The sequence below is a fragment of the Helicoverpa zea genome, chromosome 11 (assembly GCF_022581195.2).
Source record: "Helicoverpa zea isolate HzStark_Cry1AcR chromosome 11, ilHelZeax1.1, whole genome shotgun sequence".
NCBI lineage: Eukaryota > Metazoa > Arthropoda > Insecta > Lepidoptera > Noctuidae > Helicoverpa > Helicoverpa zea.
This window is the reverse complement of record NC_061462.1, coordinates 2,181,110-2,193,813: the sequence shown is the minus strand read 5'-3', so window position 1 is coordinate 2,193,813 and position 12,704 is coordinate 2,181,110. Positions and strand designations below refer to the sequence as shown.

General features: G+C 35.3%; 1 protein-coding gene across 1 annotated transcript in view; it reads left to right on the top strand.

Moving 5' to 3' along the window:
• LOC124634213 (E3 ubiquitin-protein ligase RNF19A-like) overlaps positions 1-12,704 on the top strand; it is a 46,920-nt gene that overhangs the window by 31,649 nt on the left and 2,567 nt on the right. The window contains exons 3-4 of the mRNA XM_047169649.1: positions 3,450-3,630; positions 12,241-12,355. Of these exons, the coding sequence (XP_047025605.1) occupies positions 3,450-3,630; positions 12,241-12,355 (296 nt within the window). The remainder of the gene's footprint in view (positions 1-3,449; positions 3,631-12,240; positions 12,356-12,704) is intronic.

Genomic DNA, 12,704 nt, shown 5'->3' with positions numbered 1-12,704 from the left:
ATAAAATAAGCACCAGCTGCTAATGACCCTTAAACATCCAAACTAATATTATAAATGCGAAAGTAACTCTGTCTGTCTGTCTGTCTGTCTGTCTGTCTGTCTTTCTGTCTGTCTGTCTGTCTTTTCTTCACGCCTAAACTACTGAACCGATTTGTGTGAAATTTGGTACAGACATAGTTTGAAACTTGAGAAAGGACATAGGATAGTTTTTATTACAAAAAAAATAAAAATAAAATTATTCCGGACATATAGCGCCATCTATTGGTCAAATCAAAAATCTGCTGGTAGTCACTATTCCACGCGAACGAAGTTGCGGGCAAAAGCTAGTTATAAATATTAATTATGTTCTCCGAATACAGAATATAGACAGCGTCGGATTTGTGGTATTTCAGATCCGTCATTATAAATTTCAATAATTCTGTCTGTCTCACAAATAGATATAATGTTTCCCATTACAATTATGCTGTCGATGTTTAATTGGAAACCTGATAAATAGGTATTTTTTACCTCATCTTTTCATTAGAATTGTAAAGAAAGAATGTGTATTAATTTTATGTTTTGAGTTCTCCTGTTCTCTTTCATTTTAGGAATACAGATTATTTCCTTCATCACTAAAACTTTTCGAAATACTATAATTTAAAATATCATTAAAACATCTACCGTCTTACCACAAAAACTTTTTAACGTCTGTTTAAGACTTGTCTAAAAAAATGTCAAATTATGACGTTGACATATGGTTCATTTTGGAGCCACATTTTTTTTAGACAAGTGTAAAACAGTGGTTAAAGTTTTTGTAGTAAGGCCACTATTGTTTAATGCACGGCAAATTAATGTTGATTAGAAAAATATACTGTGAATAAGATATTTTGTCTCTATTTTATGTTTTAATTAATGATAATTAAAATCAGTACTCGAAGTGGAGAATTCATTACTGTAAATGTGTTTCAATGTTAATAAAGCTTGACCATTTTGCTCTGTTTAAAATAAATGGGTTATTAGGGCATCTGGCTGTACCTGCGAGATGTACATATATTGATCGCATAACAAACCAGTGTTTGGTCCCTTGTTCCTAGATCCTATACAGATCTAAAAGTGGAGTATTGTCAGTATAGTAGGTACAGATTTACGATTACGATTTACGATTACGATACGAAAAAGTGTTGTTTTTTTTTTTTTAATCAGTTGTATCGTCTAATAGAACATCTCCGATCCAAAATGATAAGTTTTTATGTGCATACTGATTTATTATAACCAGCATTTTATAGTTTTTCTATGTCATACGCGGTTTCACTCTTAACTGTCTCGATGGCAGCAATTTATCAGAATTTTGGCAAATAGCACAGTTGTTAAAATTTCTATTTTCGCAAAACTAGCAAGCGGCCAAAGGTGACCTTAGAGAGTTTTTTTTATAATAAATGTATTCTCAAGGCGAATAGGTCAAGGAGCCCACAAAAAATTAAACGTTTGGCAAATAACACACTTTCACTGATTAACGATGTTGCAAGTCGTTTCAGTATTTCATGGAAATTTAAATTTTTCGCCAATTTTATGGAAATGGCCTACGTTTGTGTTCTGTTTCTTCGTGTCCTTGTCCGCTCGCAAAAAACAATGAGAAACAGCTCAAAGCATTCTTGAACGTTAAATGTTATTTTTATTTGCTGTTGGTTTTTCAAAAGTGCATAATAAGAACTGGTATAATAATTATACTAAGATGAAAAAAAAAAGAAAACAAACGAATTATGATGATTTTATTCAAACTTGACTATAAAACGACACTTTCTGAATGTCATTTACAAAAGACAGTCCCAAAGCGTCAACCCTGTATTTACCCCTATTATTTTATTGGGAAGAAGAGCATTTTACACATTCTAGCTGTTTCTTCGCTAAAGAAAATATTGGAGCATTTCTTATTTCACATTTTTTGCTGTTCTTGACTACTCCATTTTACTAACCTTTGTCACTTACACGTGTTTACGACAAAAAGTATAACAATGTTTTCTTTATGAGAGAAATAGTTTCCATGATAGATGTTACGATGACTTCGCAAAAACCACAGTTAACAAGTTTTGTTATCAAAACAAGTTAAGGTATTTATAGAATTTTCACAAAAAAACGTGCTTGGCTTATGTCCCGTTAATTAATATCATGAATACGATTAATCATTTCGATGTAGGTTATGAGTAAACGGCAAAAATATTTTTTCTGCTATATTTTTTTGCCGTAGATGGCCTTACGGTACTGCTTTTTATTAGTAATACGGTTACAGTTAAGTTTTCACTTTTAAAAGAAATTAGAGCGAGCACGCGCGCGTAATGAGGAAAATCTTTGTTTTGGTCCCACACATACATGGGAAATACCAGCCTCATTATGTAAATAAGGAAAAAACGCAGTCACCTTTACAATGAAGTTATTTGCTGTTCAAACATTATCTTATTTTGTTTTAATTTGCACCTGTTCAAATGGTCATATGCCATGGTCTAATACATGGGTATTAGAATGTATAAAATTAAATTCACAATTGGAGTCAAAAAGATTGATGATGCATTTTGGATTCGCAGAGTTGAATGTGATTAACTTGAGTGGTACTTGAATTCTAGGCATCATATTAAGCACTTGTCAGCTACTCCCGGATTAGTAGTCACAGGGTAAGGGATCCAGATGAAAAGAGAAATGACAATGTTAACATATTAAAAACAAAAGGTCTTGCAATTTGTGATCGTAAACCACGTCAGGAAGCACCATAGTCATTGAGCATGTACTAGTGACGTCAAAGCCGGAGAAATATCTGCCAACCATGATTCATGCCTAATGACAGACTATTAAATACGAATGCGAACGAAGTAGAAGATCTCAAACCTATTTATTAGTTTTCATAACCAGCGTATTCGATCTATTTGGTCGCTTGTCAAAAATGTAATTATTTATGTCCGGTATCTGGTACGGCAAGCAAGAAATTTGGCACAGATCTGCCGGAGTCTCTTAGACTCCGAGAGTTATCTCAGACCACATTGGTATTTGCTTTTCCAATAGCCTTATCAGATGGTTAGAATAAATTGTATTGCTTAATAGAACGGAAAGAGGATGCCCAATCTAAGTAGCTTAAGTTCAGATTGTAGCATTATTATAAGCTGGCTGGCGTATTATGTATGATTGATGATAACTTACGGAATAAACTTAAATAATATTATTCTATACAATTCCTGGGAACGAAATCTTACTTTCATTTATTTTAGGAGCTTTGTCGGTCTGTGACATGGAAACCCAAGTCTGGCTTGTTATGTCAGAAGACAACCACTTACTGCTTTCGTAGAAACGGGATAATATCAACCAGTTTGTCATAACAAAATATTGTGAAATCTGACCTTTCGCTGTAGAATTTAAAAGCCTACTTACTGACTAAAAAGTCTTCCTCAAGTAAGGTAGATAACCAGTTCGTCTTTCTTTTCCAGGGCGACGTTTTGGAGTGCCCACTATGCCTATCGAATTTCAGTTCGGTATCCATGGTGCGGCTGGCGTGGTGCTCGCACCGATGCTGCGAGCCCTGCCTTCGACAGTACCTGGCCATCGAGATCTTCGAGGCGAGAGTTCCAGTCAACTGCCCTGTGTGCCATGAGAGCATGCATCCCTCAGGTGAATATAGCAGTGGCGAGGCGTCCTTTCGAATTTCAAGAAAGAAGCATAAGTATAAGTTATAATATAGGTATAGGTATAATTAATATAATCATTTAAACCACACAATTTTAATATGTAGGTATAACAAAACGCCTACCACCGTAAAAAAAATTGTCTACAAATTACTTGAAACATTTTGCTCCTACTAAACACGCTTGCGTGACGTCATCCACGCCGCGCCGCGCGATGTTCGCGGCATATGGGCGAGCGGTAAGCCGGCTCACGGAGCGGCTTCCAGCCAATCTAAACTCGCGAGTGAACGAGAAAGAACGCGTCAAGAGTAGAGTAGCTATATCTGTCTACGCGCGAGTGACAGCGCTTAGAGCTCTCAAACATGTAAACAAACAAATCAGACAAATTCACTCTCATTGTTCTTATTTTGTTTTAGATAATATCATTAACAATTTGTTCGTTGTATTACTTAATTGAATTTATTAGTGTGTGTATCATTTGGAAATAACATAGTTCGTGTGTGTATTGTGTTGTGAAAATAGAGAGACCTACGTTGAAATGAGTTATTTTGGTAAGTAGACAGCTTACGTCAGGTTTCTTTTTAATGTAAATACTTTTAAAACTTAACTAGGATAGCATTGGTCGCATTAGACTGTTTTCTGACAGATTATTTACTTTAGGAAGAAACTTGTTTTTCAAGGATATGTTTTGAGAACGATTTGAGAATGGTTTTATAAAACTCGGGCACGCCGCACGGGTGAATTACCTATCAATATTACGTCAATATTAAAATTACTAACGTCGTGACGGATTTATGAAACATGAAATATATTCCTATACGATAAATATCAATGGCTAACAGGCCGTTGTAAATTAAATAAAATGTATTGTTTCTAGTGCCAACTTTTCTCAGATTCTAGTAGTTTATGGAATAAAGTTTTATAGATATTAATAATCTGCAGAATTCCTCGACAAAACATGTTCAAACTATCAGTCTCTCAGTCAGTGCTAAAAGGTAGATTGAGAAATTACCTCCATTACCTCTCTCCCCGTCCCTGATACCCCCCCCCCCAGTTTTTTTTGCTGCGGCTTCCCTATTTCAATAAACCACCCTTCGCCACTGGAATATAGACTTATATTTTAGAGATTAACAGCCAGTTTCTTCATCAAAAGTAAAAGCCAAAGTAAAAGTCAAAGTAATGTCTAAAGTAAAAGTAACGGTCAAATTCATTTTTTCTATTAGTTTTGCTGTCACTTTAGCCTTGAAAAAACGAATTTGACCGTTACTTTTACTTTAGACATTACTTACGGCCAGTTTCTTCATCAAAAGTTAAAGTTAAAGTTATGGCTAAAGTAATGTCTAAAGTAAAAGTAACGGTTAAATTCAATTTTTCTATTAGTTTTGCTGTCACTTTAGCCTTGAAAAAACGAATTTGACCGTTACTTTTACTTTAGCCATAACTTTAACTTTAACTTTTGATGAAGAAACTAGCCGTTAGGGAGATAGATTAAGCCCACGTCCGACAAAATAGAACATACTGATAACAATAGAGCAACTCACTTGTCTCACAAAAAGTCTGATGTGGGCGTTCAGCCTAATGGTTACAAAGAAAAGTTTGCTAGAAGAAGTCGGTAATACATTCATACATCTTTGTTTAACTCATGAAATAAGATCCTGAACTATGACTTCGTAACTGTCATGTGAATAAAATATTGGTGTCAATTGGTAGTTACTTATCAAATGGCAACACATTATTTGAGTTATTATGTCCTGATTGCACCAGTTTTGTAATGCAGTTCATTCCGAAGTTTTCTGTCCTAATGCACTCGTAAAACCAGTCTGTGCTGCATGCATAGTCGTTGTATCTTACCCTGCCTTACTTTAGCTTTGCACCGCAATCACGGTAATACAGATGTGAATGATATTGGCTACAGAAATAGTAGTTATCCTAATGCATCTCCCTCCTCTTTAATGATTGAAACAGTAACGGTGGGTTGCATTTAAGAGGACGAATTGGAATTTTTGGCGCCAAGGATTTAAATTTTTCTCAGTAAATACAAAACGGATCAAAATACAACTTGGTTACCTGAAAGTTCATGATATAAACCTTATTTTGTTAGACGTAGAAACATGATTAGGTAACTTTTATAACAGAGAAAAATATATCAAACATACCTCTTTTTAAAAAGAGATTCACATATTATGGGCATACGGGACCGATTTAAGCCTCTTAACTTTTTTAGTAGTTGAGTATGTACATACTCTTTAAAATTGTAGAAGGAATTTTTATCAAATTATCATTTCTAAATAATAAAATTACAAAACCATTTTGTCGCTTACGACTTTTAGTTATAAGCTAGAGCGAGTATTGTTATCCTCGCCCCGCTCAGACGCTCCGACCCCTTTTGGCGCCTTAGATGCGCGTGCCGGTTATGGAATTATTGTTGAATTGGTCCTCGCCTTAACCAAACCATAACCAACCGTGTTTGTGCCGCCCATTGGTCAAGTCGAAAATCTGACAACTGAAAGTTCTTTCTAGTGACTTAGTTCTTTGTAATCTTTGTATGTAGTTTAATGGTGCCACTCGCCGTTATTCTTTCATATTTAAATTAACTATACAGCAGGTAAATAGCTTTTCTAAATTATACGACAGGAAATGCTTGCCACCAAACTCTTGCATAATCTTCAAGTTTGAAGCCGGTCTTTCGTATTAATATTGATATTCGATAGTTTAAATTATGTAATACAGTGGTTCCCAAACTTATTTCGTCTACTGCCCACTTTGAGAATAAATATTTTTTTAGCGCCCCCATTTTTTTACCTATTTAAAAACCACTATTATTAACGGGGAATTCTAAACGAAACTTTTACTATAACCCGCAACTTGAAACCTGAGCGCAGGTAGGTAACATACCGCGGCGCTTAATAGGTCTCAGGTTAACTCTTACAGTGGCGGCGTAGCATCACGCGGGGCGGACTACCTATTGAGCACCCCCCAAAAAAACGACAAAACATAATCACGGACTAAAATTGTTCATTAAATTAGGTACTTAAAAATCGTGTAGAAATCATTCATGGTGCTTTTTTCCTGGTTTAACATAAAGAAACCGGAGACAGATCACTGCAAACTTGTAAAACGCTAGCGAAGCGAGCCCGAAATTTTTGAGTTTTGGAACAGTAAAGTACCAAAACGAGTTTAAAAAAACCGCGCAAATTGTTTAGTTTTGGGGCACAAAAGTACCATAACAAGTTTGATAAAAAAAAACACTGCAAAGAGAAGAAGCCGCGAGCGTAGCGAGCGCAAAATTTTTGATTTTTGAGACGCAATGATACCTAAAGAAATTAGAAAATAGTCACTCTTAAGTGAAAGGCGCGAGTGCAGCGAGCGCAAAATTTTTTGACTGACTCAAAGGGCGCAGAATAAACAGAAATGTTAAAAAAACTGTTTTTTTTTTTTATAACTTTGAGGAATTAATTTAAGTAAACCGGGAAAAAACATAAATAAAAGGAAAAGAGAGGGGTGACAGCCGGACTGGCACCCCTCCAGTACCGCTTCGACGTCATGCCTTGTTTGAGCATGCACTGTTGTAGTTTTGTTTAAAATTTGAATAGCGTGCAGTGACTGGTAGGGAACCTAGGCTTTGCAGATTAGAATGGCACCCTCAGTGACTTGTCTCTTCTGCCCGTGCCATCCTGGTCGTACAACTTTAACCAGCCGACTGATACAGGAATTCACAATTCGGGTTATTTAACAAAAACTTGTTACTAATAACTATTAAAATGCGAAAGTGTGTCTGTTGCCTTTTTATTTGTTTGTTTGTACGAAACAGAGCGCCCGATTGACATTGACATGATTTTAATTTTATCTATATTCAATAAAATAGGACAGATATATGAACTACACGGAGAGAAATATAGAACCAGTTTGAGCAATCTTGTAATTCATATTAGTTGATGTTCACAAGTCGTTGTCTAAGAGGCCTCCTAGCTAAATAAAATTACAAATCACCCCCCAGGCCTCTACACAACGCCCCCATTTTCTTTCTGGGTCTCTTACCGCCCCCCTTGAGACCTGCAGCGCCCACAAGGGGGCGTTATCGCCCACTTTGGGAAACACTGATGTAATAGATTCACTGAGAATGTTACGCCCACTATGCAAATGACTTTCGTGTATAGAGGATCAGCCACTTTACTTTTGAGGAGTATTATCAGTATTCAATACATATTTATAAGTGTCGACCCTGTCGGTAGCTAATTGAAGAGATATTAATCAGAAATTTTAATAAATATTAATAATGCAATGCCGACTATGCCCAACAGAAATCTGAAGGTATTCGAAAATCTTGGATGTTACTAAGACAAAAGTTTTCTAAGAAATAAAGCTTTTTAATTAACTTTTATTTAAAAAAATAACGGCATAATGAGGTCAATACTGGATTCTTCAAAATGTCCACGTATGACACATTATTGCAATTTTTAATCAAAAGTTGCCTCATGCGAATCGAACTACCTAATCTTAGTGACTCAGAATTATGAATTACAAGGAGAGTTAAGAAATAAATTCTATCTGCGTATAAAATTCAGCTATCTCTTCATTCCACTCGATTAGTTATTCTCAATATCCTTAACACACGAATAATTCTTTTCACATAAAGGCCTTTAGTCGATCATAGCTATATCATAAAGTTCTCGAATATTATTACATATTTAGCATATATACGACCCTCCTTACATTGTGAGCCAAACAAAAGCCGGCGAAATGAATATTGTTACATTGTTAGAAATCTCGCGGTTTCCTACAAATCTCTGCAATATAAGTTGGGAGCCACTAATTCGCATAGTTGGGGAACTTTGACACCGTTCCTTACGAACTTAAAGTGAAATCACTGCCTTTACATTGTAACACGGTGTCTAGTTAGTTTGTTCTAAAACTACGGTACGGTATTTGGTAATATCGGAAAACAAACTTATCTTTAGAGTAGTACTTAGGCTGCTACGTAAATAACATAGGTGTATTAGAATATATTGCATAAGGAAAATATTGTAACAGTAATTTAATCATGTTTTCGATAGCGATATGAAATAAGAGCGAAATAATTTTGAAGTCTTATCGAAAACTTTTAAAGGAGAAAATGTCCACCACGAACGAGACCTATATAATTAAATAGTCCACTTAATTTACAGTAACTTTTACTAAGAAAGTAAAAAAAAAAACAATGCCAAAAAAAAGTTATAGCCAAAAATGTATTCTTAATTTTCGATAGTTTTTGTATGTTATCATTATCATTTTTTATTTTATTCCACTTCCATTTACGCACTAAACTATCTAAAACTAAGATAAGTCTAAAACTAAGACACATTTGCATATAAACAGCCCATATTTTTTGTCCGATGGATGTACGAATCACTAACCAATTGAGGCGCCAGAAGTGCTTGGATATACTCAGCGGTTCCTGGATCTAAGAAAGTTCGATGTAACTGGTCGTATCTTCTCTCTAATAATGAACAATTCTATTTCGTCAGAAGTTACAGAAAGTGCGAAAATCGAACATCACGAAAAATAATTGCAAAAATAAAATTGAAAAAATCTATAAAATGTCTTATTTGATTTTGCTATAACTTTTTTCTGGCATTATATTTTTTTTACTTTCATAACAAAAAATGTTCCATATTTAACGGGCTATCTAGCCATATAGGTCTCGTTCGTGGTGGACATTTGGACCGGAATCGCCCATTGTCCTTTGCACGGAAATAGTCTAAGCTAATTAAAATTAATTCCTTAGTACTTGTGATTAGAATATAGGCAAACATTAATAATATTTATTTGATATTGCATTTTCTTCAGGAAAAAGTACAAAATACATAATTATTTTAATTATACTACATACTCTACATCAAAGGCATTGCTAGTTAATGGAGATTTCAATAATTTATCTGTCCATTGTTTTGCGGCCCTGAGTATTAACGTTACCTACGTCAAACAAGCTTTAATCGCAAATCGACTATAGGTTATTGGAATCCGCGGTATCAGTACTACTTACTACAAAACGCGTTGAGTAAAAATATGCAGAACACTACCGACAGCTACAAGTTATATAGGTATACCTATTGCTAGCTCAACATAACACTTATGTATCCCTTTAGGTTTTCCCTTTACGTCATAGCCGTACTTATGTATGCAACAGCGACGCGATCATATATGCAGCCGCGATTCGCAAATTGAAATTCTAGACTGAAGGATCATAAGATTATGTTTCATAACATGGCGCTATTGAATTTACGTAAGAACGTTTCCAGACGACCTGCATTGGGTGATGGTGAAGCATAACTGTGTAACTACAAACGGATAAGGCATTTTTTCAAACTTTCGTCGTAAAACTATGTAATTAGGATTTTCTGACCGACTTTTTGTAAGATTGTACTGTTGGTATCAGTGTCTTCTATTTTTCTTCTACAAAAAATCGGTCACCGATTATTATCGGTCGTGATCATGTAGCCTAGCAGTCAGTTACAATACTTATTGTGCCATTTAAGTAGGCGTTACAATTGCGTATTAGTGTGTCTTTATTAGTTAAGTACCTGTACTTAGGTAGATAATGATTTCATTAAGGGTGTAGATGAGTCTTAATGACTAAAAGGATATTATTGCCCCTGAAAATGATCGGTTGAAAGCAGAACTTTTAAAACGCTTACAATAGTATGGTCAAATATGTCACATACGACTGAAGAGTAAAGACATGCTAACAAACAAACACACGAATTAGCAAGCCACTTAGCAGATTTAGATCTAAACTCAGAAATATTTATACCGCTATTAACGGTACACCTAGCAACCATGTCTTACATGTACGGTTAATACACCATTTTATACCACAAAGCATAAAGCTTGACACTTCCAGTTATGATAATACAACCGTAACTTATAATAACAGTTCCGAGAACGATATAATTATCGGAATATTAAAGGAAAAGGATGACGAGTCATAAAAAGTTTCTGTGTCAAGTGAGTGTCGCAAGATGTGTTTATAGTACTTAATAATTGCTTAACGTAATTGTTGACGTACGTGTCGACCGTCGCATATCATACTGAGATCAACATCATTGCAGGATTTTCCTTATAGGACCTATTTAAAATTCTACTCTAGTAACTTCTCAAAAGACCACCGGAGCCGTGCTTTGGTTTAGTAAATAAATATTACAATAAAAAGATTGTTTTACTGTAATTAATACTGCATACGTAACTAAGGTGATATGGGGTTATTCTACATCAGTATGATATAATGATCATGAAAAATAAAAAGCAGAAGCTTTTCGATCGCGAAATCTTGAATGAAGCCGATTTAATACCAAGAGAGGTACGAAATCGATTTCAGTTGAATTACAAACTTGGAATTAGCTCTTGATTGAGAATTCCACAGCGACACTGCCTACACTAATATCTAAAGCACTAAAGGGAATTAATCACAGAGAGTACACGTGTCGTAGTGAATCTAGATACCATTTATTTACCAAAAATATGTTTCGATGTCTATCTCAGCTTAATTCGTAGCTAATGATAATAATTACCACCACAAGGAAGTGTTTACACTACGCCCCCAATTTTTTCCTGTGGAACTTTCTAAATGTTTTAAAGACCAATGAACGGGCATTTATCGCTTTCTAATTCATCAGATTTCTTTCAGTTTTTGTTGAAATATTGCTGTTAGCTCAAAGCTACGCAATTTATTTTTATTGGCCGAGTTTACAAGTCTCGAGCTAGAAATTAATTTAAGACGCAATTCTGAGGCTTCGATTTAACGTTAAATGGAAAATCAAAGGGTTTATTGAGTTGTAATTAATCGGTAATTATAAGGTTTCTGTTTTAAATAAAGGGCGAAAGTTGAACATTGCTAGAACTAATATAAAAGGTTTTCGCTGAAATATATTCTACAGTCAATGTCACTATCGCAGTATTCCCAGAATAAACGGGAATCGATAGTCTGTATTCCAGAAACTTCGAATAGGGTTGTTTGATAACTAGGTCACACCTAATATTGTTGAACATGTGACATGATCAGTAGTCCGCTCGCTCAACAGTTTGAACAAACTCCTAGATAGTAACTGTTACAGAAGAAGCTGGTTACGTAAATGTCAAAAGTTGATGTAGCGTGCTGAACTGCGACACAACCGCATTCTCAAACTAGTGCACTGATTACGTGAGGAGATGACATAATGGCGACATTTCCTTTTAACACCAACCACACATGCATGTGTAGAGTGTGTGGTGAGCGGATGACATGTGTAAAATGCTTCAGCTGTTTGTTTATAGGGGCACTCAGCAAGTTTCGTAAACCAATTTTGTTCTGTAGCCTGCAATCTTTTTTATCTCTTGAAATCTTGAGGGACGTTCTGACCCTATCATTATCGGACTTCAATTAAGAACGATAGTCAGATGAATTTTAGACGACTTTGTGCTTTTGGTTGTCATCTGAAAGGCAGACTTGATTCTGTAATGAAATAATTTGTGGGAAAAAAAAAACAGTTTCCCTAAGTAACAGGTTTTAAAAACATATTTTTAGCATTAGCTTAGCTGCGTTTGTCTAAAAAATACTAATAAGCTTATTGTTTTGTTCCAGATGTCCGTCGCATCGTAGACAACCCGGTACTTTACGACAAATATGAAGAGTTCTCCGTGCGGCGCGCGCTAGCTGCCGATCCCGACACGCGGTGGTGTCCCGCGCCCGATTGCAGGTAAAATACCTTTCAATACCCACTCAATATAAGGCTTAGTAATAGATGTTCTGAACAATACATTTCCTGTATGTAAAGTGGCTCTCAAAGAACGCTTTGAAAAATTCTTCAGTCCTTAATCAGAAGACAGGAATTTGCACTCAATGTTACACTACGAGTGAGGGCATCCAATGTTTTTATGCAATTGACTTCTATTTACGTAGTTTTTGTCTGGGACCAGGGAAGATAAAAATGTTGAACGATTCTTTGAACGTTGAATCACTTTTATGTGTATGTAATATCAACACAGGAGTCACTTTTTCCACCCATCATGACTTTGATAACACGCTTATGTTAACTTCACTTGTAA